Source organism: Odocoileus virginianus, chromosome 8, assembly GCF_023699985.2.
Source record: "Odocoileus virginianus isolate 20LAN1187 ecotype Illinois chromosome 8, Ovbor_1.2, whole genome shotgun sequence".
NCBI classification, from domain to species: Eukaryota; Metazoa; Chordata; class Mammalia; order Artiodactyla; family Cervidae; genus Odocoileus; species Odocoileus virginianus.
Window position 1 is genome coordinate 12,532,138 of NC_069681.1, and position 27,025 is coordinate 12,559,162.

The window sequence follows — 27,025 nt, forward strand, 5'->3', positions numbered from 1 at the left end:
CATTTTCATGACAAATTTCATGTTAGAATTTGGATCCCTTTTGCAGCTGGGGAATTGTCATCTTTGTAAAAGCACATAGAAATGACTGGAAAATTCTGGTTGTTCAGTGAGCTGTGCAATGTTCCTGTTCTATCTCAGAGGTTTAACTCCAGCTGAGGCTCACACTGAAAGGATCTGCCATCTTCAAGTCGCCCTCAAGGGTCCTGGCTATCAAGGATTCACTCGAAGGCCTCTCGGGCCTTCCGGCTGGGGCGTGGAGCACTTGGGGGCCGCCAAGTTCACCTGGGCTTTTCACCATCTCTGTTGGCTGCTGAAATACTTCCAGGATCAAATTATAGGGTTCAGGAGGAATCTCTCAAATAGTAACAGGGAGATGGGGAACGCACAGGCTGTCCGACAGTGACAAGTGGGAGATGTCAATGTGAACTTTGGTGTTTATTTTGCTGCCTCAACTCTCCTTATATCCTCTGTGACCAAGTCTGGTAAAATACAGCAATCTCCATCAAAAGCATAGCTGGCGAGCTCTTTATTCAATTTGTTTGATTACACATGCAAGGTGCAAACTCTACAGACAGGACTAACACTGATGACAGACTCTTCTAGGAGGTTCCTGGGAACATCAGTTCACTGTTTCAGGCTTACTTCCTTCCAATGTTCTCATTCATTCACTCACTCACTCACTCACCCATGGAATATTTCTTGCCTATTTCCACATCCCAGGTACCTGATATAGATTGGTGACTGAGAGACACATGTCTTTTCCTTTGTGACGCTTATAATAATAATCATAACCAGACAATTTGTTAAATTATACCCATTTGGATGGGCTTCCCAGGTGGCGCTAGTGGTAAAGAACCCAACCGCCAACACAGGAGACATCAGAGATGCAGGCTCTATCGCTGGGTCGGGAAGATCCCCCTGGAGGAGGGCATGGAAACCCACTCCAGTCTTCTTGCCTGGTGAATCCCATGGACAGAGGAGCCTGGCAGGCTACATGGGGTAGCAAAGAGTCAGACACAACTGAAGTGACTTCGCATGCACCCATTTGGATTAGTGCTTTGAGGGACTGATGAAATGTGAATGGCGAACCTGTTAGGAGAGGGGAGAGCAGGAAGGCCTCTCTGATAGGATGGCCTTAGAGCCAGGACTGAAAGGATGTGAAGGATTCAAGATTGCAGACTGCAAGGACGAGAATATCAGACAGAAGGAACGGATGTGTAGAGGCTCAGAGATGGGAGGCAGCTTTCATGGGCTCAGCAGGAAAAAGGCCAATGGAGATGACGCCTCGTGAGTCGAGCGAAAGCTGACGCAGAAGAGGCAAGCACAGTGAATTTGAGGCTTGAGAAGATGACTGTTATTTTAAGTGCAGTGGGAATCTACTCAAGGGATTTCAGTGGAGAAGATGTGCTCTGAATTATGTCAGATGATGTGTGAAAAATAGATTGAGCTGGAGTAAGGTGGAAAGGGAAGAATCACACATGGCAGAAACTGCAAAATGTCTGCCTGGAGCCATTCTCCCCTCCTTCCTTACTCGAACTCCAGTTTTATTCTGGAGGGCAACAGGTCCAATCAAGAGTCTATTTCCCATTTTCCTTGGATAAATAGCTTGGCATGGCTACATGTAATAATTCTGCACAACAAGACATAAATGGAAGCCTGTTGGGGACTTTTTGGCAATTTCTGCTTTTCTGCTTTAAAGGTGCAGCCCTTTTCTCCTCTCCTTTATCTTCTGTGATTCCAGCTTGTAAAAAAAGAAGTGATGGCAGGAGCAACAGCAGCCCTCTTATCTAAGAAAACTAATAACGTCACAGAAACCTCAGGCCTGGCAGTCTTCAACTACGGGACCAGTGCCAACAAATCTGGGTTTCACTGTGCATAAAATGAAAACCCTCTATTTGTTAAGATCAAGTTTGGTCGGGGGTTTCTCTTACTCCCAGGTGGACACCATCATCATTCAGGCAGCCTGTACTTGAACGGCTACAGTGAAAATGAAGAAAAGTAAGCCAGTTTGAATGTTGAAACAATGGGATTTCCTGATAGCCTAGATGGGCTTTGGTGTTGGGGGATGGCGGGTGTGAAAAGTACTCAACAGGATCTGAATCTGAGAATTAGTAAAATGGGAAAGGAAAAACCCAAAGAGGGGCAGGTTTGAAGATTAAAAGCAAGAATTGAACTTTTGATATTGTACAGGTGAGGTGCCTAAGCAGTGTCTATGATAGTGATCTCCATTCCTATGATTTCCATGAGACAAGATCTTCCTCCAAAACCCCTGGCTGTGCTCTGGTCCTTCATTCTCTCCTTTTCAGGGAGGGAGAAAGTAAACCCGCCTTCCTCGACAGAATACAGTGGACCCCTGACTAACACGGGTTTGAGCTGTGCGGGTCCACTCACATATACCCTCCTACAATACTGCATCATCCACGCTGGGATACAGAACCCCTGACAGGGAGGGCCGGCTGTGAAGCTACACTCGGATTCTTCATCACACAGAGGCGCTGCACCCCGAACCCTTGTACATCACTCGAGGGTCACCTGTACTCATTCTCGTCAGCTTCTTCACATGCGATGTGGCACACACAGATACAGGCTCCGCGGGAAGAAGCCTGTGGCCGGAAGCTCAACCCCCAGGTCAGCATCAGGAAGCCCAGCACAGCACAGATCTCAGTCCTATGATCCAGTTCAGCCTCGATCAGGAGTAACAAGCTGGTGTTGGTATCCCCAACCCCTCTCTGTCTGTCTCTCAGTGGTCTCACACCTCAGCCTGCTTCTACCTGTGTAAGGTTGGACATGTCCTGTTCACTCAGCCACATGATCGCATGCTTGTTTTTAACAGGGGCTTCTTGCAAAAGATACTGCCAGAAAAAACGAAAGCCCTCCCCTATTCTAATGCCCGAGAGTCAAGGATCGAATCTTCCCTACCCAGTGGGATGGTAAACCGCACAGGAATGAGGATTTATTTAAAACTGATGCTAGTAAGCAAAGGGTAATTGGTGATCATTCTACTATTCAAGTAGCTGGCTTCTTGCCACAACCTTGCAGAAACTGTATTATTAGAATTGGTGTGGTCTTTCCCACTCTGCTACCAGTCCACCCTACTCCTCCTCCACCTACTAAATCCATTCTCTGTTTCTCTTCTTTACAGGGTGGTCTGAGTGTCAGTGTTTTTATCCTAGCTCTAGTAACCCGAACTTCAGAACTGCTGGGCATACACAGTCGGGTAAAAGGTCATTGCTCACCATCAGGGGATCTAGGGAAGGTGGACAAATGGTGACCTCTATGAGATATACCAGTTCTATGGTTCCTATAAAGACAGGTGTCCTAGGTTGGTGTCATGCTGGATATCTGGTCACTTAGCAGTTCACGTTTGGGAGTTATTTGACACTGCAGCAAAAATGGTCTTTTGACAACAAAGTCAAATAAAACACATTTACAGCGAGGCTTCTGGTTTTTCTTCCCCTTTTCTCTTTCCATCCTATCAGACACATTATTGCTGGAGTTTATAACGATGAAAGAGGTGATGGGTATTTTGGCACAGTGTATCACTGCAAATAGTACTTATGCTCAGAATGAGTAGGTAAATTGCATGTGTCGCCGGCCCATGTGGGACCTTGCACCTGGTGTGGAATGGAGCATGGCATTGTCACAGTGCCATTCAGTGGCTTTTACCAGGCGAGGGCATGTCAGCAGCTGTGATGCACGCGGCCACAGATGCAGACAGAGCGCCCATAAAAAAAAAAAAGAAAATCCGTCCTTTTTTTGAATAGAGCCCTGGGTAATTACCCTAACGACTGTTCTGTGAGAAAGCCCTGTTTACACCCTTTCATCAATTTAGGATCCAGACGGGAACAATCACTGGCATTAAGCGGTGAAGGCAATTTGCTTTTTCAATGAAGAAAGGACCAAAAAAAAAAAAATAATAGCACGGAAAGCTCTCTGCTCCTGAGTCGCCCACGTTCACAGCCAAGGCTCACCTCACATAAAAAGGATGCTCAGAAGGAGTCTGTCTGACCTTCCTCCTAAGCAGAGCCCAAGGATAACGAGTGACGGTGTGTTCTGGGGCTGCTTCTGTCAGCGCAGGGAGGCCGTGGGGTCTGTGTGCCCAGCCCACGGGGGAGGGTGGCTGCCCTGCAGAGGGTCCAGTAGGCGTGGGAGCATCTGTCCACCCCGCCCTGGGGCCCGGACGGGGTGTTCTGCGGAAAAGCTACAGAAACGTTGCTCACCTTGAGAAGTAAGCTCTCAGGGCGGGGTCCGTGTTCCTCCAAGATGCCACAGAACATGAAACTGGCTATGAGGTTTGGCCATTCAGTATGAAGTAAGATGGGAAACTATGGGACTACTTACCCCCAAATGGAAAAAAAAAAAATGAGTACATAAGAAAAGGCAACATCACGACAAAGAGAGATGGCCCCCAAAAGTCCTACTTACATTGAGTGAGGATCCCAGTTAAGGCGTTTTTGAAATTCTCCTTGGCCTCCTCCATCTCCTGCTCGTGGGTGGCCTTCTCGTTCATCAGGCGGCGCACGTGGCTGTTGGCTGACTGCACCATGGAGTAGAAGTGGTTTGCAGAGCGCCGGTTCACCTCCCCTCGCTCGATCCAGGACAGCAGCACTGTGATGGCCTCCGAAAACTTGCCATCATCTGCAAATGAAAAACCGCCGAGCTCAAATCACGCCAAGGCAAGGTCTTGGTTTCCACTTTGGTTCCTCTCCAAAGGCATAGCAAGGTCCATCCTGTGTATATGTGTGTGCTAGTTGCTCAGTCGTGTCCGACTCTTTGAGACCCCATGGACTGTAGCCGGCCAGGCTCCTCTGTCCACGGAATTCTCTAGGCCAGAATACTGGAGTGGGTTGCCATTCCCTTCTCCAGGGGATCTTCCCAACCCAGGGATCTAAGCCGGGTCTCCCGCATTGCAGGCAGCTTCTTCATCAAGTGAGCCACTAATGGTCACAACTGGACCTTGTGAGCTTTCCTGCAACTAATGGCTCCATCACCACTTAGCTTCTCTTTCCTCATCAAACTGCACGGCACTGCAAAGCCACCCAAGAAACAAAGAGTGGTTCACCCTCTCACTTCACTACCAACGTGGTGAGCTCAGTTTTAGAAGATCTCTTCTGGGGATCCTTTGAAATATGACACAACTGCATTCTTCCACCAAACCCAGATTTCTTTTTCTCAAGAGTGGCTCAAAAAACTGTTACCTGTTTGGCCTCCAGTTCATTTCCTTATTCTTTTATTGGTAACGGCATACAGCAATATCAGTTTTCTGACATAGAATCTGCTGAGTTATGGTCAGGATGTGGATGACGGGTGAAATTACTTTTAAAAGCAATCATGATATAAGATATTGTTCCCAAGGTAGTAGTAGCAATAGGTCAATTCTTGTTCTGCTGCAGTTCAAAACCAATTTCACTTTAGGTTTACTATAACATATTTGATTATGTTGAAAACTAGACCATTTCCATGCTTTCAACAAAAGAGGACCTGTTCCTGGGGGGTGTGGGGGTAAGTGTGTGTGTTGGGGAAGGCTGTTAGAAATCCATTTGAATTTGATTTAGGAGTATGGGGGTGGGGTAGGGGACAGGAGGTTCCCCCTGTAAGTAAGTGATAAAGTTCATTTCAAAAGAAAGCAAATAGACTTGCCTGTTTGCAAACAGTTACTGGAGCAGATCTCTGTTGTACGGCTTAGAGGTGGGAAAAAAGCAAGTTTGGAGGTGATTAATTGGAACCGGAAGTTGTATGTCAGTTATTACAACATAAATCAATCCTACTGCTGAAAGTGCTGGGCTTGTTTTCTAAACTTGAAAAGTCTTTCATTTTTGTATTTTTCTACCCTCTAAAAACATAATTTATGAAAAATATCCTAGAAGTGAACACAACATTATAAATTAATTATACTTCAATAAGAATTTTTGTAAAAATAAAGAAAACAAAAATATCCTACATTTTCTAAGTTAAGAGTAGAGTGTGGATTCTAAAAATCAGGAGGAAAATTAAGACTAAAAGGTTCAGATACTTACTCATTTATTTGACAAATACAGAGTGGCTACTATGTTCCTTCCACTAGAGGAACACCAGAGACATCCTTATACCCTGTGTATGTGTGTGTATTATTGTTTATATATTATGTATTGTTAATATAGACATACACACACATCCATATTCACACACATACATACATACATATATATATATACACACACACACACACTCTCTCCAGATGAACAGATAGAGGGTGATTCATATTTAGTAAAGGAATCTTATTTTATTTTACTACCCAGATGTTTTCTGTTAGTATTTAGTGAGTTAGTACTTAGTTTAGTTAGTTAGTTAGTGAGTAGTTAGTTAGTTAGTTAGTTAGTGAAATACTGTTAGTATTTCACACCCCATATGAAGCCTGCATTTGCAGACTGCTTTCTGAGTTTTGCAGAGCACTACGGAAAAACCCTTAATCCCTTTTCTCCCAGCCATCCCCTCCCAGACCGGGGCATGACTTCACCGCTGCGGCTGCTGCCTGGCCCGGAAGTACGCGCACTGCATGCAGGTAGGCTAGCCTGACCCGTGCCCGTGGAGTGGGTTCTGGCTTCCCCAGGCTGGAAATCGCGCTGCTGATGGGCCACCACCTTCATTCCTCCCCCACCCAGGTGGTGCCCGTCTGGGCTTGGGGCCGCAGCTTTATTCCTGAGCAAACCTACCCCCTGGGCCCTCACGCTTTGATATGAGGAGATAACTGGCCCGAGGAAGGCCCATGGGGCAGTCTGCGCAGGAAGGACTCAAGTTTCCTTGCCAATTTCAACCTGCCGCTGAGCGAGCGTGTGCACGTGTTCAGTGTCATGGCTGGCCCACACAGTTTTGTTAACTCTGGGATTTCAGCCTGAGTTCAACCCTCAGTGAACTCCAGCTGCATGAGTTTCTTATCTCATTTCATGGGCTGGAGCGGGCTTCTACAGGAAAGAGTCCATCACACAAGTTAACGCCGTGTTCAGCCCGAGGAGAGGCCCATAATTTAGCATGATGCTTATGGGAGCCCCACTGCGACACTCACAGTCAGAATAAACTCCGCCTCCCTCCCACACTCTGCCTCTCTCCCTGCCTATGTATGTTAGGAGAATGGGCCTCTGAAAAGACGGCAGAAATCTACCTAACACTTTTAAGAAATCCTTTCTATCCCTCCCCCCACTCTTCTTAAAAGATAACAACAACAGAAAAGGCAACTCTTGACCTCATGGACCATTTTACCCCCTTGGCTGTGACTCTATCATCTCTGTGTAACACAAAGAAAAATTCTAAATGTTTTTGTTATGGGGCTTCCAAGGGAGAGAGACAGAGAGAGACAGCATGCACAAACAATGGAGTCCCATCTTCCTTTCACCCATGAACGGGCACGGTTTTTCTTCTCTTGCGTGTGGTCACACAGATCATAAATACCCTAACTTACTGTCAGGAAGAACACACTTAAATTTTAAAAACAGATGTTTGCTTAACTGATCTAAAAGCCAAATATTATTGTTCTTCACTCTTAGACCCAAGCATAAGTCCGCCAGCAGATTATAGTTAATACATACTTTTCAGAAAGAGAGAGAGCAATTTTAGGATTAAGCAATTAAGAATACACAATGAAAAAGCAGTGAAAAAGCAAGTAGGCAAAAGACTTGCTAATATCATAACAAATAATAGTAGGCAGAATTCCATTTTCTCAATATATATGAATAAAATAAAATACACCTTATATATTGTATATATCATATACCTATGTACATATGGCTTTGTATATAGTTTTGAAAACTTCCAGTTTCATCATTTCTGAACTTTCTGGCAGGCTCATGGATGACTGATGCACTACATTTAAATTAACCATGAAAACATTAGTTAACATGTGATTGGTTAGACAATATTTGTTTCCATGCAAGAAGTGAATTTATATTAATTAAGACTAAGTCGGCAGCTCCCTCTGAATGGCCACATGAGTGTGCTGGGAGTGGTCATTTTCAATATCCAGATGAAAATTCAATTCTGCCTTCAGGGGAAAGATCACTAAGAAAACAGAAAACAATATAAACTAATTTAAGCAGGACATAGATTGCAGCGCTATTAAAGCTATTCATGTGGAAAGAAATTAACACGGCTCATAAAAATCACATCCAAGATGCAATTAGAAAAATTCCAAATACTTTTTGTGAACATGCTTGGGCTTAACTCTGAACATTAGTGCCCTTTAGAAAAGAGAATGGGCAAACACATCTTCTTCACACTAAGAACCGGGAAAGTTTGCATATTATGGAGCGACTATGGACCACCTGGCCTTCCCTAGTGGATAAGATGGTAAAGAATCTGCCTGCAACGCACAAGACCTGGGTTCAATCCCTGGGTCAGGAAGATCCCCTGGAGAAGGGAATGGCAACCCACTCCAGTCTTCTTGCTTGGAGAATCCCATGACAGAGGAGCCTGGAGGGCTACTGCCCATGGGGTTGCAAAGAGTTGGACACAACTGAGTGACTTTCACTTTCACATGGACCACCTATTTGCTCACTAAAAATTCCCCAATGTTTCCTAATCAAGGACCTCACAATGTCACACCTGGGTTACTACAATCATTTGTTCCATGGCCTCCCTTGATTGGCATTTCCCCTGTCAATCCATTCGCTGTTCCTTTGTCATGCTCCTCTTTGTTAACACAGTACTGACCAGATATATATTAATATCTCTTTTGTTACCTGAACAGTATTGACTGGAGACTTATCAATATGTTTTCAGACAGTGATACAATGAACATCACCAGGTGAAGATGTTAGAGCTTAACATTGATCAAGGGTTCATTATACAAATTATGATTGTCATTATCTTTCATATTTTACTCCATTAGGTTTCTGTTCCAGCCTTGTGTATATTATAAATGTAAAATTTTCAAAAATGATGCAATGCAAAACTTTGAGTGAAAAAGAATTTTTCAGTGAATCTTATGCAGATACTTTCTGATTGTCCAAGTGACATATATACTAGTGTTTCAGAAGATGCCAGTTCTTCAGAATATAGTTCTGATTCAGACAATGTGAATATTAGAACAACAAAAAGACAAAAAACCTTAGTGATTGATTCTGACACAGAAAGTGAAAATGAAACTCTCAGTGCCAGAATGTGCCTTTGCTTCTACAGAAGAGTAGATTGAATACAACATTTCATGAAAATTAGAAGACTTTACACAGGTGTGCTAGGTGTAACTATTGCATATAATAACCCACAAAGTGTTAATAAAATAACAGAATTATTCTTTGGCTGGTCAAAATAAAAACAACCAGCCTCAGATACTAGCTTCTGCAAAAACCCCCTGGTTAATAATGAGTTAAGCATCCTGCCCGTGCCTCCCTAATTCTGCATGTGCTGTGCACGCCTCCTAGGGTCCCTGGAGATCCTGGTCGACCCAGCTAACTGGTCTGCTTCCCTTAAGAGTCAGCCTAGGTGCCTTTCATAAAGGAAGTTTTCCATAACCCTAACATGAATCAAGGGTCCCTTTGCTATGTTCCCACAATTCCTTACATATCCTGCTATTAAAACATTAGTCATTTTGTACAGTAATTGTTGGTTCATGTACCAACTGGCCCTCCAAGCTCTGAGGGGTCAAGATGAGAAGAAAATTTCCAAGACGGCTTTCAACCTTCTGTTCACTCTGAGTTTTTCCCTGTGTAGTTTATTTCACTACACTCTATGTCTAATAGATTTGCAGTGCATTAGTACTGGAAAGTTATAGCAAGTCCAATGGTCAAGAGTTGATAATAAACATTTTAATTTCATGTTGAAGAGTATTTTCATGTTGTCCACCAGAGATAAATGTTCTCATAGCACTGAGGCTGGCTGGCCCTTTTATCCTTCAGGCCTCTGAGGTTATTTCCATTAGCAATAAAAGTTAAGACTGATCTCAGAAAATTACACAGAAGTCTTTCATTGTAAGTTAACCAGCTTATCCAATGACTTAAAAATCTTTTTTGAGTTTTTTTTTTTTTAATTCTAGAAAAGTAATAACCTTTGCATTTAACTTTGTATTTAGCTTTTTAATTCTGGGAAGGGAATGATTTAACTTTGTGAGGACTAAAGAATATTATAATGATGGTCACACTTCAGTGTCGCTACCTGAATCCATACCCATTTTATTTTATTTCTAGTTACTTCAGAATTTGTCAACCTCTCTCCCTATCCCTCTTTCTCATGTTTATTCAGCACGAGGCACGCAGTAGGCATTTTAAAAATTGTATATGGAATACATGCACACATTCTACGTTGCTCCAGCCATGTCCGACTCTTTGTGACCCTATGGACTGTAGCCCACCAGGCTCCTCTGTCCATGGGATTCTCCAGGTAAGCTTACAGGAGTGGGTTGCCATGTCCTCCTCAAGGGGATCTTTCGGAACCAGGGACCAGCTATGTTTCCTGCACTGGCAGGTGGGTTCTTTACCACCAGCGCCACCTGGGAAGCTCACATAGGGGATGCATCTTTCCTGTTAAAGACCATAAGCATGAGCCTCACTTGGGGGCTTGCTGAAAATGCAGTCTCAATCTTACTCAGAACTCCTGACTCAGAATCTGTATCCTCATCCAAGTGTTTCATATGCACATTGACACTGGAGAAGACCTGGAAGAAATCGCTCAATAAAAGCCAGGAAAACTGGTTAGGAGCTTATCTAACTTAAAAAGATCATGAAAACCGGAAATGGAAAGGGGCATCTGAGAGAGTGGAGAACACTGAAAGGCTTTCACGTGATTCCCGTGAGATTTGTGAATCTGTCCGCAAACCCTCTACTCCCATTCAAAGAATAGCAGTTTAAACATCAGTCATCCTTATGCCAGAAAAAGAATGTGAAAAATAAGTCAAAAGTCTTAGAAATGGGCACTGAGAGGATAGCAGATTCTTTCTATGGGATACTGGACTAGAGGACCCTCTGGGATTTTCTGATTTTACAGGGGTGTGAATGTCTAACTGTCATTGACTGGAAGGAAAGTTATGATCAACCTGGATAGCATATTTAAATGCAAAGACATTACTTTGCCAACAAAGGTTCGTCTAGTCAAGGCTATGGTTTTTCTAGTAGTCATGTATGGATGTGAGAGTTGGACGGTGAAGAAAGCTGAATGCCAAAGAATTGATGATTTTGAACTGTGGTGTTGGAGAAGCCTCTTGAGAGTCCCTTCGACTGCAAAGAGATCCAACCAGTCCATCCTAAAGGAGATCAGTCCTGGGTGTTCATTGGAAGGACTGATGCTGAAGCTGAAACTCCAATATTTTGGCCGCCTCATGTGAAGAGTTGACTCACTGGAAGACCCTAATACTTGGAAGGATTGGGGGCAGGAGGAGAAGGGGATGACAGAGGATGAGATGGCTGGATGGCATCACTGACTTGATGGACATGGGTTTCAGTAGACTCCGGGAGTTGGTGATGGACAGGGAGGCCTGGCGTGCTGCGATTCATGGGGTCGCAAAGAGTCAGACACGACTGAGTGACTGAACTGAACTGAGGCCATTTTACCATGCTTTAGGGACATGACATAAATTGTGAAAACTGGTAACAATGCAAATAATTCTTCTCTGTAATAATGTCAATGAATTTTTGTCCAAAAGAAAATATAAGTCTTTACAAAGCAAACTCTCTTTTGAACCAGTTTTAACATCTTACTCGCTGTCTCATTAATTAATGACTTATATAACATCACTGACACATGTGCATTTCCTGTTTGTAAGACAGTCATGATTCCGTGTCACAGCATCCTTGAGCAACCACTGACCGCAAGCTCCTCAAGGCAGGGCCAGCATGCCACAGTCATATCTGAAACCCCAGGCGGGGTGCAGAGCCCGGGACCCAACAGGTGAGCACTCGGTGACCTTTAGTCAAACGGATGTGCAGACAATGATGGGGAAAAGTAATCAAACTGGTAAGTCGTTTCTTCTCCCTCTTTGTGGGCAGAGGAGATCTGGCCCTGAACTCCAGAAGGTGAGGGCGGGATGACTTGAGAGAATAGCACTGAAATATGTACATTACCACATGTAAAAGAGATGACCAGTGCAAGGTCGATGCATGAAGCAGGGCACCCAAATCTGGGGCTCTGGGACCACCCAGAGGGATGGAGTGGGGAGGAAGGGTGGGTTTAGGACGGGGCGGGGGTGGGCACATGTATACCTGCAGCGATTCACACTGATGTATGGCAGAAGCCATCATAATGCTGAAAGTAATCATCCTTCAATTAAAATAAATTAATAAGTTACATATATAGGCAGGAAAAGAGCCAAGACAATGAACCCTGAATATGAAAACTGAAATGCATTAGTGGAACCTGATTTCTGGCAGGTCCAGATGGGACTGATAGGAAGGGAGAGTTCACATTTGAACAAAATGTCTCAGGAATGAGAGGAAAAATGTAAGACATTCTACAACGCTTTTCAAAGAAATGGGGCTGGACACACACACAGACATACTGAATGATGTGTCTATAAAATTGTCCCTGGTTTCTGGCTTGATAGGTAGAAATAACTTACAGTGTACACGTTGATCCAGGCAGAATGGAAATTTCAGGACGGCACTACTACTACAACATTCCCCAAAATTTTACTCTGTGTTCCTAAAACACGGACATCCCAAAACAAAGCTCCATCTCTGGTTGCTCAATTAACCATCAGAAGGGGTGGTACCTCACCTACCCTTCAGATCACGGACAGCACGAAAGGCTACAGAAACGATCACTACTCTCCCCCCTACCCTACCCAGCACCCTGGTGGCTCAGAGACAAAGAATCTGTCCACAATGCAGGAGACGCAGGTTCGATCCCTGGGTTCAGAAGATCCCTTGGAGGAGGGAAATGGCAACCCACTCCAGTATTCTTGCCTGGAGAATTCCATGGGCAGAGGAGCCTGGTGGGCCATAGTTCACGGAGTCACAAAGAGTCGGACACAGTTTAGTGACTAAATAACAACAACAACCCTGCCCTACAAGCCCACACTCTCTCTCACACAAATACACACACACACACACACACACACACACAATCTCTCATATTTAGCACATGAACGTGCACTGATTACTCCTGCCTTTGGATCAGGCAACATGTGAATAGATGAAACGACCCATCTCGCCTCTGTGAAGGTCACTGGTGCCCGAAGAAGTAATTTTCAAACAGGCTCCCATGATTCGCATCTCCTGTGTCCTGAGAAGGAAGTCTGGCTTTTGGCTCATGGAACTTCCACTTGGCTCACAGCATTATTGATTCTTTCTTTCTTAGAACCATAAATGTTGACAACCATCTCAGTAAGACGACGGCAACCTCTTCCACCCTTTCTCCCTCTGGTAGGCTGATTCAGGGCTATTCCGTATGCAAATCAGAGACAAGTCCTCGGAAATTACGAATGTTAATCCCAGGAAGACTGTATCTGGGATGACATATCAGGGTGTCCCAAAGACACTGCTTGCAAAGCTTTGTCAAAACTTTACCTGAGGCCGAGCGAAACCATTCCTTTCATCACATGGTGAAAGATTATGCAAACTTTTCTAAAAGGTGGAAAAGTACACAAAAACTTTGAAATGCTCTTGCCAGGAGAAATCCCCCCATGAATCAGGAAATCATCTCTCCTCACTGTCTAATCAATCTCTTCCTTCCACAGTCCAAACACAAGGCTCCTCCAGGGGTGGATGGTCTGTCTTAGAAAGGCAGAAATTCATTATCTTGTCTGCCTGGTGCTACTGTCTCCAATAAAGTGCAATTATGCTGGTATCGAGCCCCTTCTCACTCTCTCAAAGCCGTGCTATAAACTCTGTATCTGTGAGAAGGTACTTTCCAGTCAGTCTTCATTAAGTGTAATCGTCTCAGAACAATGTCTATTTAATCCGCGGGGTGCCCACTAATTTTCTTTCTTAGAATCTGCATTAACCTTAACAGATGTTGGGCGTTTGGTGCCTTAGACACTACACAATGGCAACCCAATGTCTCGTCTGACTTCAGAAGGCCCGGGAGTCATTGGATTGGGGCTACCTGGTCCCAGGAGGGTGGCCATCTCTCATCCCAGAACAGTGGGAAGTGCTTTGTAACTGCCTGGATCACTCAAGTAAACTGAAACTAAACGCTATCTCTGTAAGGCTGGGGCTTTGTGTTCCCCCGGCCTCACAGTGTCAGGGGCCCAGCAGAGCGCTCAGGATATGTGTGGAGGGAATGAACGATGGCCGAGGGCATGTCACACCTCCCCATGCTTCCATTCCTGGCGTTGTGGCCGGAAACGCAACACGCTCATATGCTCCAAACAGTGAAGGAAGAGAGACATGGAATCACTTACTGAGCCTCTACTATTAAGCATAGTTTTAACACTGGGCAGGACGTGGAGGGCCTTGGGGGCCATAACAAAGACGTGGCCAGAGGGGAAGGGTGAGGGGACGGGATAGTTAGGGAGTTTGGGATGGACATGTACATACTGCTATATTTAAAACAGAAAACCAACAACGACCTAGAGTATAGCACTGGGCGCTCTGCTGTTATGTGGCAGCCTGGATGGGAGGGAAGTCTGGGGGAGAGTGGATACATGTATAGGTATGGCTGAGGCCCTTTGTTGTTCACCTGAAATGACCACAACACTGTTTGTTGACCGGCTACACCTCAATACAAAATAAAAGCTTTGAAAAAAAAAGATTCAGCTAGTACAGATTTTGCTGGATAAAGCTGATTTTCCACAAGAAAACTGTAAGGATAAACAAGTATGATATAAAAGAGGGGAAAAAATGCTTGCAATAAACCTGAGATAGCAAGATTTCTCACGGGAGGAAAAAAAAATCAAATCCAATTAGGTATTTTCAGATTGCATTTCCATTTCCTTTCTGACCCAGGCTTATTTTACCTGAGGTCTTGATGGCATTTTATATCCACATATCAAGGAAAATCATCTTCAGGGAAACAGTTTCCTTGGCTCCTCCTGTCTGGCTTTGCAGTATTACAAGGAGCATAGAGTGGATTTCCTCTCTGAGGCAGCCAATTTCCTAAGCAATTAAATGCTGTTTATGTTCCAAACTCTGTGCTCTGGTTGAAACTGTCAAGCTTGATACTACCTGACTGTTGCCTAAGATGTCGCCCCAGCTAGTTCATTCTACTGTAACTGCCATCTATTAAAATTTCCAATCTGTTCTCTCCTCAAGGGATCACACAGTACTTGGCAAAGGTGCCACTTCTAAATTCTGCATATTATGCTCTTCTACATAAATATATATTTTTGAAATGGCAGGGTTTGTAAATGACTTTACCAAATGGACACCCCAGTCTGCTATCCTCTTAAAGGAAAGGCCACGCTGTGTGGCTCATATGTGCAGACACTCTGGTGCTGCCTTCTTAAAAAGAACATTAATGCAGATGCCAAGCTTTCCTGAAATTCCTCCATGGGGTCACAGCGCCAGGGTGCACGTTTCTGTCACTTCTTGGTTTGGACACGATCGAATGCAGTATAGCTGATGTAGTACGTTTAGCTGATGCTACACAACGTGCTAGAAATAGTATTATTATTTACTTAGTTGTGTCCAGCTCTTTGCAACCCCATGGACTGTAGCCCGCCAGGCTCCTCTGTCCATGGGATTCTCCAGGCAAGAACACTGGAGTGGGTTGCCATGCCCTTCTCCAGGGGATCTTCCCGACCCAGGGATCAAACCCAGATCTCCTGTGTTGCAGGCAGATTCTTCACTGTCTGAACTACAGGAAGACAACGTGCTGGATAGTGAAGGAAAAATTATTTGTTCCGAGATCAACATTCCTGCTTGAGAAGCGTGCTCTTTCTCACACTGCCCACTCCTTATGGATTCTGGCCTGAATAGCAAAGCAAGAGGGTGTCTACATTTGCATTTTATATGCTTTTTATTAAAGGGACAGTCACAGCCTATGTATTCATGATGGCAGGGCTCGCCTTTGTGGAGAGGCAGAGCATGTGCCAAGGGGCATCAGGAAGAGGGACTCCACAGTTATGTCAACTAAAGAAGGTTCCACGAGGACTAAGTCATTGGCCACCACAGTTGCTGACTTTTAACACAGCCCGAAAGGAATTCAGAGCAGGGATCAGGCAAATGGCACTCTGTGCTCTGGGAAAACCGGCAGAACGGACCTCCAGATAGGCAGATACTTTCGGGAGGAAGTTTCATGAGCCCAGATTCTTGCCTTGTCCCTCAGGGAGAGAAGTACTAAAACCATTTACCAAGATGTCCAAGTAACCAAGATGTCAATTTACCGAGATTTACCTCGTGCTAGCTGCAACCTTCTACTGAGATGCGTGCTTGGTGGCAGGTACCCCCTCACCAAAATCACGCGTACGCTTCCTCCTTTACCTGTCACTCCAGAAAAGCTCCTCAGAGCCATCTGAGAGGCTGTCTTCTGAGCTGTAGTCCTCAGTAAGACACCGAATAAATTCAATTCACAGCTCTCACAAGGTGCGTTTTTCAAAAAATTTTCCAAGTCCACAGTTTCAGTGGCAAATACATCTGATTAAGGGTCCCCGAGGCCAGAGGAGAGGATGAAGACTAGAAGCAGAAATTTTTTTTTTTTTTAATTCTTTTTTAGGACTTCCCTAGTGGCCCAGTGGTTAAGAATCTGCCTGTCAATGCAAGGGACGTGGGTTCAATCTCTGACCTGGGAAGAAGATTCCACATGCTTTGGGGCAACTAAGCCAGTGGGCCACAACTACTGAAGCCCACCCTAGAGCCTGCGCTCTGCCACAAGAGAAACCAGGGCAGCGAGAAGCCAGCACACGGCGAGTGCAGAGCAGCGGCCACTCACCGCAGCCAGAGAAAGCCCACACGCGGCGACAAAGACTCGGGGGAGCCAAAAATAAATGCATAAATAAATAAATGATTTTTTTAATTATTTTTTTTTTTTTAAATAGAATGTCAACTTTTTATCTTCTGAAAATAGGTCTGGGGCGGCTTTTCATGTTCCCTTTAGTGAAAGCGCACAATCCACTTTGAACACTGCCAGCGAGGCTCCAAAACACTCCCAAGGACAAGTCCCGTCTCTCCTCTCCTAAGAGTCCTTCACGACTTCTGCACTGTTTATGGAATAAAACCCAGATCCAGCGGCAGCCCTGGGGGCTCCGCCGTCTGGCCCCACACTGCATTCCCAGCATCACCTTCACCCCTGTAAACTTCCAAGCGGCTCTCACGACCCCCAGAGGAGGCAACCCTCCTTTCTCTTTCTGTGTCCAATTCCCCATCCGCTTCCCTGTGTCTTTATTCCTAGGGTTCCCGCCTCTGACAAGAATGTCTTTGCACCTTTTCTTCTCCTGGGGGGCGGGGGGGGGGGCCTGGATTCTTGTTTCTCCTGCAAAGTCCAAGCTCTGCCTCCTCTGTGAAAGCTTTCTTGACATGTTCCTCAACATCACACACACGTGTCCCTGAGTTCCCAAGCACGTTGCTCATATACAGATGGACCACTGTGTTAACTGGCTTTGTCACAGTGCATCATTTCCTTGTAGACACTTGTGTGTGGCCAGCGACCACAACCTGTATTCTCTCTTTAAAACCTGACATGCCCGATAACCGAGGTTTGACCACCCCTTACCTGTACAATGCACCCATGTTACTGGGGTTGAACAACTCTGATCAAGAAGGAAACAGAACTCACACATACGCCATCCTAACTTCAAAATCTGGACCCTCCCCAACCATCTGTGGTTCACTGCGGCAGGTACTAAAGCCTCTGTCTGTCTCTCCCAGGGTCTCAAACCCAGGAGAGGAGCACGGCAAACATTGAGAGAAATGAAATGCTCTCATCCAGACCTCACTCTTCTGAAGGTGTTAGGAGGGTCCCTTCCACTCAGGCTCTGAAGACAGGGGCCCTCTTCTACATTTTTCTTCTGTCCTGCACAGGTCCCAGTTTGGTTTCCGATGAGCCTTTGGGGAAGTTTGGTTAAGAGCCCAGTGGAGGTGCAGACCCTACAGATCAGCAGGAGCCCCAGGACCGCCCGGCCCCACAGGAGGAGACATGGGCTCATTCAACACGGGTGGGAAACTGGTAGCCTGCTTTGTAGTTACTGCAGGGGCTCTCCTGCCCCTCTTTGCATGAATTTTGTTGAGTGATGAACACACCCAATCAGGAAGAACTCGGCCGTGTGGGGGCCGGGCTGTCCAGGGAGCATGAAGAATCCCAGGTGGGTGACGCCAGCTCTATGAGGTCAGGATGCAAAAGGCCAGGAGAGACGGCCGGGCCCTCGGCGCCTGGGGAGGGCGCTGGTTGGCGCGGACGCAAAGGAAGCCGGCGGCAGGCTCCTACCTTTGAGCTTCTCGGCCAGCAGGGCGGCCTCGTGCTCCGAGTAGTGCATGATGGGTGGTGGCGAGGGCGGCCGCAGGCGGTCCTCCTCCAGCTTGCGCCGGTGCCGCTCCTCGCGGGCGCGCATCCGCTGCTTGCACTCCCACTCGTAGAAGTCGTCCCGCGCCTGGGCGAAGTCCACGTGCAGGCGGCCCGAGTCCTTCTTGTCCGTGCTGGACCCTAAGCGCATCCGGTAACCTGAAACCAATGCGGGAGTCTGGTCACATCACAGGGTCACGACATGGTCCCGTGCCACTGTCGACAGTCGGGTCCAGGCCATTCAAGGTGAGCCTGGGCGCTCTCACTGACCTCTTTTTCCCCTTGGGAAGGTCATCCTTCCCAGGGGAGGTGGGAAGTTGCTGTCCTCCATGATTTGGAAGGGGGCTAGGGTAGATCTGTTACAGATGGGCAGCTAAGTGCTCAGCTGGGAGGGATCTCCAAGCCAGTGTTACCAAGATGATCAAAAGCACCAGGACACCTATCCTAACTCCTTCTTCCTTCTGGCCTCCAGGAAGCTCACAAACCAATGGAGCAGGGAGCTTTTTTTCTATCCCCCTCTGCTTTTTATGGCCTCAATTTTTCTATTTTCAATGTACTGTAACTCCACCCCATAAGCTCGCTTACATTCTTTTCAGAATGCAGTGGAGTGTGAGTAAATAAAGAATATCGATGATATTTAAAAAGGGCTACGTAGTAAATTCTACCACACCTCACTCCCAGGCTATTGCTTCAATCTCCTAGAAAATGCTGCCTCTCTGTTCTCTCTCTCGGCAGCTGCAAAAGCCACAATTACCACGGCAATTTGGCAATGCTGTTTTATTTCCACTTATCCTCTGGGGCACGCAGAATATTTTACCTTCAATCAAGAGGCCTTCCTTACAGCCCTCCAGCACCTCATCTGGCACACGGCACTGCACAAACTGTTTGTGTGCAATCTCTGAGGGCCACAGGAACCAGTGTGAGAAACCAGAGGTAGACAAAAAAAAAAAAAAAAAAGGCCCGGAGGTCTCTGGGGGATTTGCTGTGAGCGACACAACTTACAGAGATTATGAGCCGCAACTGGATCTGAGCCATCAACATACACGGAACTGCAACCAGACCGCCAGCCTAACTTCAAATGAAGGAGGCTTGGCTTTGAGGTTGCTCTTCAGTTTGGGGTGCTTGGATTTTAGAAACATAAATTCAGGTCCCAGCAGGATCCCGGCTGTCGGGGGCCGCCAGAAGAGAGAGCAGAAGGAGCGCTTCTGCTATGTGGGGACTGTGCACAGGAGACACCGCTGTGAGATGCCGGCGGCATGGCGCCGACGCTCAAGCTCTTGTGGTGGATTTCAGTGGATCGTCTTAGTATCTGGGGTTGAGACTGAGCCCAAAACCCCAGGACGGCCTGGCGCCTCCCCAGGAGGGCACTTCACATCTTTGAAAAGTTACAAGCATGAAACTGATCTCACATCTGATTCCTGTTATGACCCTCTCCCTTCCAAGTTTAAAAGGTATTCTCCCCAAATGGGAAGACGTAACAATACCTATCAATACTGATCACAGAGGAGCAGTATTAATGCTAAAGCAGAGTGTATCTTGGCCATGGAGAACTTAACAAACTAGCAGGCCGTGGTAATATACACCTAACAGCTGAGCAGGCAGAATGGCCTAAGACTGGCCAGCTGTTCCAAATGGCCAAGAAACTTTCCCCTGATTGGATCCAGAACGTCACTTTTCAGACATTTCTGGTTCCAGACAGCACCCCCTCTTTCACCCAAACACCATCATTAAGGCTCTTAAAAGAGCCTGTGATGAGGCCGAGTCTAAATTTAACTTGGCCTTCAGATGTGAGCATGGTCCTAAAATTAGACAGGCCATCCAGCTGGGCTCTGGCTTGCAGGAGAGCTTGCACGCCGGAGGGGCAGCCTGTCTGCCTTCCCGCCCCTCCCAGCCAGCCCTTCAGATCTTTCCAGGACGATGCTGCACCCGGGCAGGGGAGGCTGGAGGTGAGGCCTTTGCTGTGGGCTTCTTCTGCTGCCAAGGGGCACTCATGCAGGGGCCCAGGTCAGAACTTGAAAAAATATATATAGCATCGAGGCATAAATCTGGGACTTTCAAGTGGCTAGATTTGGAACCGTTCATCTCTGGCAATGTACTATGAGGTTTCTGATTGGGTCTAAACATTGTGCTATGTCGGTGTTGAAAAGCACCTCTGATTTATTCTAACCCCTTCATTTAATAAGGTGGGATAAAGTCACAGTTATATTGGTAGAGCTGTGATCAGAATCTGAATTCCCAGGGCAAGGCTCCTGAGAAACCAGTCCTACTTTATCATCATGAGGATATTTGTGTTAAAAACAACCACTTACTGAATGGTTCCCATGTTGCATGTGTCCTGCCAGGTGCTTAATATCCATTATTTGGATTTATTCCTCGTAATAATCTGATGAGGTAGCACTGTTACTGTCTCAATTTTGCAGATGACCAAACAGAGGCTCAGAGAGAGGCTATCTTGCCCGAGGCATGTGAAGCCCAGTGCCATGCACTCACCAGAATTCCTGGTTGTCTAACAGATTATTCTGATGCTGTAGCTCAAGAGTTGCAAGAAACATGAATGCTCTAAAATATTTCTATGTTTTGTCTTCCATCTCCATTTTGGAATACTGTTAGGTTTTTGCCGCAGTTCGTCAGGTTTTATTGGAATAAAGCTTTTAAAGTTCTCTAGGTCACTATTTAGCATAGGGATATCTCTGCAGCGTTGGAATAACCCCAAGGCTTCTGAGGTTTGCAAGAGGATTTGATGGCCACAGGGCCTGACTGCAGACGTTAAGAAAATCTGGAAGTAATGTTCAGTTTTTTTTTTTTTCTCCTATTCTTTTCTCACCTTCCCTCACTAGTTTGCCTCAGGAAGAGGGAGGTGGGATGCAGAGTGACAGACTGAAATGTGCAGATGAAGAAAGAGAGGGAAGGAATAGCAGTGAATTAAAGGTAAAAAGACATCCTTCGAATGCCCTGTGATTCTTAGACTTGGCAAAGACCTTGCTGACAGGCTCCGAATGAAACAGGCTGCAAGAGAGTAGGGCACAACCCCTAAAAGAATGGCATGGCCACAGGACATGACAAAGACTGGTTAGAACCAACCGGGTCCAAGACGGCAGGAGACTGGACTTCGGTAGACCTTGAGAGTTATCATATGCTCACTGTAATATATTAGCATATGCTAAATGACACACCACTAGCATTGGGACAATTATGAGGCCAACCATAAAAGGTCAAAAAGTGGGCAGTGGCTCAATACCTGGAAATCCCCACCCCTTCCCCTAAAATAGTTGGAATAATCCTCCCACTCATTAGCCTACAAAATAACAGTTCCTAAAAACTAACCATGCCATATTTCAGGGCTCTCTCTCACCTTCTGAGATGGCCTACATTCTGTCTGCGGAGTGTGTTTCTCTCTAAATAAATCCACTTCGTACCTATCACTTCATCTCCAAATTCTTTCACGATGGAGGGAGAACCTTAAATTCACTGGGAACACATACACTTGCTCCAACACCCACACGATGGAAGACAGCCTTACACTCCCAGTTTCAGCATCTGTAAAAACCTGTAAATGGCACCAGAGAAGAACGCTGGTGGGTGGGCTTAGCCGGGCTAACTGTAGGAGCAAACGGGAGGCAGACCGGGCCGCCCCCCGGCCAGGATGACCTACTGTAAGGCACCGATCTTAAAATGGTGCCCTGACGTCTAGAAGGTGAACCACTTCTGAAAAACTGAAATTACACTGAGAGAGGGCTGTATTCCCCCCCGAGAATGACAGCTAATAATAATAGTGGTCCTTGGTAGTCATAATATTGCCTCTCCACTAATAAGCACTTGAGGACATTGATTAGAAAGCCAGTGGAATCCCTAAAGCCTGGGTGGTAGGAAACTGTGCCGGCAGCAGAGAGGTGCGCTGAGACTTCAAGGTTCTGGCGCCCGGGGGAAAAGGCAGAATTCCCCCTTTCCAGCCCCAACTGTGAGTGCTTTTATTGTGCATTAAGGCCAAAAGGAATACACTCATATTAATATCACAAAACATCACCGAAGTGCTGGGGGGGGTGGGGTGGAAATCCCTTATGTAATGCAAAGTACCAGAAAGGTAAATGGCTTTATCAACCATGAACTCCTCGGCGAAGCGGATGTGACAGAAATTCTTCTTGCTTTTCCGAATCGCTGTGATGTCACCGCACTGCTCAAAGACTTCTTGGATGATCTCCTCGGTGGCATTTTCTGGTAATCCTCCGACAAAGACAGTCTTACAACCGGGAGGTCGTTCTCTTGTGGAGGGGGGTGGAAGATCTGAGAATCACAACAAAACACAGGGTGTTTTGCCTTTTACTTATTTTTGCTCTATTTATTTATTTTTTTCTTTTCTCTGGTTCACCTGGCAAAAGTCACACTCGCAGACTAACTTTCTCTATTCTGAGCGATGATGAACGTCTAGAGCGATGGACACGGATGGGTGTGTCCTGTTTTCAGTGCCTGCCTCCTTCCCACCTCTCCGCTCCTCTCTGCTCCTTTCTACCGAGTGGCTATGCCCGTCCAAGAACAGAGATAAAGCAAATGTGAGCATAATTTCATTTCTCCTTCATAATACAGAAGCCCAGAAAACCAGCGGGGGCAGGGAGGAAGCCTTCACAAAGTACAAGGCATGATGAAATGACAACATGATGAAAACCCGAGGCTGGTTATCTGCTTTGTCTTGCTGGGGTATAATGGAGCGACGAGGCAGAACGGGAAACAGCCTGAAAGCGGGCACAGTACTTACTTGGCTGGGAAACACTGGGCCTGAAAAAAAATACGCTTTCAAAAAAAAATTATTCACATTTAAATGAGCAAACTCCTAAATTTGAGGGAGGCTGTATAAAAAGATAAAATGTACACTGTCACAACATTTTACCTAGTTTATATGTAGATTACTAAAGCAATCTTCTAGAAGGTCCACTTTAAAAAGGCAACACTGATTAATATGAATAAAAAAAAAATTCCAGCTATTTAAGCCCATAAACTTAGTATCAGAAGTTAAATTAAGAAAAAAAAAAAAAAAACAACTGGCCTATTCACTTCATCAAATGTACGTTTCCTTCAAGTGAAGGCAATCTGGCCCAGGAGCTCACAGATGCAGTCTCCCCCCACCAAAATTGCTAACTGCCAAATTAATTCCCTTTTCCATCTAGCAAAATGCATTTCAGAGTTTCTCTCACGCATTTGTGAAGATGGATGGAAGTATTCACATATTTCACACTCTGATCCGCAGCAAATGCTAGACTTCATCGCGCGCAAAAAAATAGATTCTTAATGCTGGCTATACATTCCCAATCACACATTTGCCCTTCATGGTGTCGATTCAGCTCCTGGAAAGACACAGGGACCCACAGATTTGTTCCATTCTAGAGACAAAGGACTTCTGTAGCATGATGCCCGCTCTGCGTACCGAAGTGGGAGAACTTTTCAGGCATATCAGAAAATGAATACTGTATTAAAAAAAAGAAAGAAATTAAAACTTGATGATCAAATACTTCTCACAGATGCCACTTACTTGGATTTTGAGGGAAAAGAGTACAACTTTTGCAGTGGATTATTTCTTTGACGACAGCCACTTCTGTTGGCGGTGGGGGTGGTACCAGCCCCAGGCCTGGTATCATCGGATTAATAGGGGTGATCCCAGTCATCATGTTGAGGCCTGGATCGAAGCCTGGTACACAGATCGAGTCTGTAAAGTACATAAGATATCATTTTGGTTGGTGGATCTTACATCAGTTTTTGTGGTTACTTTGCTATTTTCTGGCAAAGGTGATTTGACTTTAGGCTTTCTGTTTTTTTAATGAATTTCTCATTGGCATAAATATAGCAATACAGAAAGGTAAAGAGTAAAGATGAACTTAATGCTTCATAGAAAAGATATGTTATTTAAAATATTAACACGGCAGGACAGACGATATCATATTAGAGTGCAAAACCATGAACCAGGAAGCTCTGCTATTATTGTCAACTCTATTTTCTGTTTCTTAACTTCCAATGCAGATGTAACTGCCTTATGACCCAAGAGGTGGGAAGAATATATTTAACACTGAAGTGCCCAGTGAATCCAACTGTCAACCTGGCTTTATCCAAAGAGGCTTCTTATCCAAATGACCTAGATTTAAGAAAAGTTCAGTTTAGATGTACACACTTTATAATGATGCATTCAGGTCCAACCTATCCTATTCCCACCAGGAAAAAAAAAAAAGAGTGATTATAATCACGAAGGCTGGGTTGGATACATTATGTGCACACTCAGGCGAATCTGACTTTTTGCAATCCCATGGACTATAGCCCACAAGGCTCCTCTGTCTATGGGGTTCTCCAGGCAAGAATATTGGAATGGGTAGCCATTTCCTTCTCCAGGGAATCTTCCTGACCCAGGAATCAAACCCACATCTCCTGTGGCTCCTGCACCAGTGGCTGGGTTCTTTACCACTGGGACACCTGGGCAGCCCATGGGTTAGATATGTGTGAGCATAAAATCAGCTATATACATTTCTGAGTTCTGTTCGATAATCACACATTCTTCCTCTAATTTAATCAGCAAATAACTGACTGCCCTTCTGAAATCTTTATTTGTTGAATAAAAAAATACAGCTTTATGCCCTGCAATAAAAATGGAAGGGCACAAAAAGGATGGGTTTTCCAATATAAACACTGAATTTTTTTTTTTAGTGTGATAATAAAGGAAGTCATTTCAAAGGGATATAAAGGGATTTTTTTTTTTTAATTAGTAAGGCCTTTCTAAGGGTAGGGATTGTTACAGTGTACTGAGTTTGTGAGTAGCTGCAGGGAGATCTCTCTCCTGAGGATCTTTCTGTTTTCAGATAACAAATACTCTCCCTGGTGATTTGTGGTACTGCTCCCAGGCAGACAGATCAGCAGCTCAGATGCCTCTGGAGGTAGCCTTGGTGACCCTCCACAACCGTCCTTGGGAATGAAGTTTGCTTCTCTAATTTCTCTTTTTTCCGCCATTATTCTAGCTCATTCCCCTTCTTCCCTCCTGCCCCCTCCCCTTTGAGGTTCTCATACCCAGGTGGTGCCGCAGGCCCTTGGGAGGCCTCACTCTTTGCTTGCCTGAGCTGACAGGTCAGCTAAGCCCAGAGGCAGGTGAAGGGACAACTCCAGGCTTTGTTTACTAGGACAGGCCAGGACAGAGGCCCAGCGTCAACTTTTCCTTTCCGGGAAGAAATCTGTTAGAGCTTTCTTCCAGCTACTTGGGCTGCCCGCTCCTCTTCTGGGCTGAACGGAAGAAGCAGGGTGATCCTGATTTATGACCCCAAGAAGACCACTGGCCCATTTATGAGGAGAACCATTTAATCTGACTGCATATCAGCCTCACTTCAGTAAAAGGAGGTGGGGTTTTGGGTTTGGTTTTTGGTTTTTGGTTTTTTTAAAGAAACCCTCCATGTAAATGCCAAAGCAGCATTGTTTTTCAAAGCAGTCACCCTGACATCTTAGGCCCTTCTATAATCAAGGTTCTCAGTTTCTTTGTCTCTCACGTGGGGTTTTGACTGGACAGTCTTTGCGAGCACAAGCCTCTGAGGACTCCAGGATTCTGCACTGGTAACTGCTCAAAACAAAGTGGGGTACAAATGACATCAACACTTGGGAAGTGACAGAGACAGGTCTAATACTCTGGTTATTCATCTGAAATGTTCTCGAAGTTTCACAGTCTTATTCCCATTTCACAGATAAACTAATCAAGGCTTAAAGCAGGAAAGTGAGATTTCCAACATCACAGAGCAAATATATGGCAGAGTCAGAACTAGGGCCCAGGTCTCTGGCTCTGGTTTTAAATACATCTCTTTTTATAACCACTTCAAAGTTTCCACTGAGAATGACCCAACACTATCATTCACATAATGCATGCCACTACTACAAATGTACTCTACTCTTAAAAAAAAAAAAAAATCAAGATATAGCCTTCTGATCCAGATGCCAATTCTAAAGGAGAAGTTCCAGAATAGAATGGCTCCCAATGTCATCATCACTGACATAACATATTGGCTTCTAAGGAGAATCTATTAGAAATAGACATATTGCCAAGGGGAATATTGGCAGGGTGATGCCTTTATTTAATCTCCTTCCATACATGAGATTTGTCTGTTTCTTTCCTGGCCTGGCCCTTACTATTGTTTGCCAACACAGGGTGATTTAAGGCTGAAACCACTCAGGACTGCAAACCCTGAAATGAGAGCTCCGTGAATTACAATAACCAGATGTTTCCCCAAATGAGACAAGGGGTCCAGCCTTTGAGTTCTCTTTTAGTTGTAGCAGACTTCTGTTTTCTTTTTGAAGGCCAAATAAATAAATACATCTTCAGAAATAGAAACAAAGGATTAACAACTCTTGAGCAAGATATCTGAATACACAGCAAGAGTTACTTTGCTTTTTATGAGATGTGAATACAAAGAGATTGGGGAGGGGTTAATGAAATCTGCATGGTGAGTGCAATAGTCTGAAAAGCATTTAGCAAAGAATTAGCACTTAAATTACGTTGGACCTCAAAGAATCTGAGATTTTGTATTTGAGGGGAAGAGGTAAGAAAGATTAGACTTAAAATATTATTTTTAACCCATTACTTTTTAACAATGTATGGACACATGAAAACTGTATTCTCAAACAGCACAGGAGTCTGTTACGGACGAATGCATTAGATAAAGACCATTACAGTATACTA

The 27,025-nt window shown here is 45.1% G+C and overlaps 1 protein-coding gene across 2 annotated transcripts in view; it reads right to left on the reverse strand.

Annotated features, from left to right (window-relative positions):
* Positions 1-27,025, reverse strand: part of ENOX1 (ecto-NOX disulfide-thiol exchanger 1) — a 290,859-nt gene that overhangs the window by 153,899 nt on the left and 109,935 nt on the right. For both annotated transcript variants that reach the window (XM_070471188.1, XM_070471187.1), the window contains exons 4-7: positions 23,858-24,031; positions 22,411-22,617; positions 18,262-18,495; positions 4,426-4,638 (exon numbers count right to left, since the gene is read on the reverse strand). In XM_070471188.1, the coding sequence (XP_070327289.1) occupies positions 4,426-4,638; positions 18,262-18,495; positions 22,411-22,617; positions 23,858-24,031 (828 nt within the window). The remainder of the gene's footprint in view (positions 1-4,425; positions 4,639-18,261; positions 18,496-22,410; positions 22,618-23,857; positions 24,032-27,025) is intronic.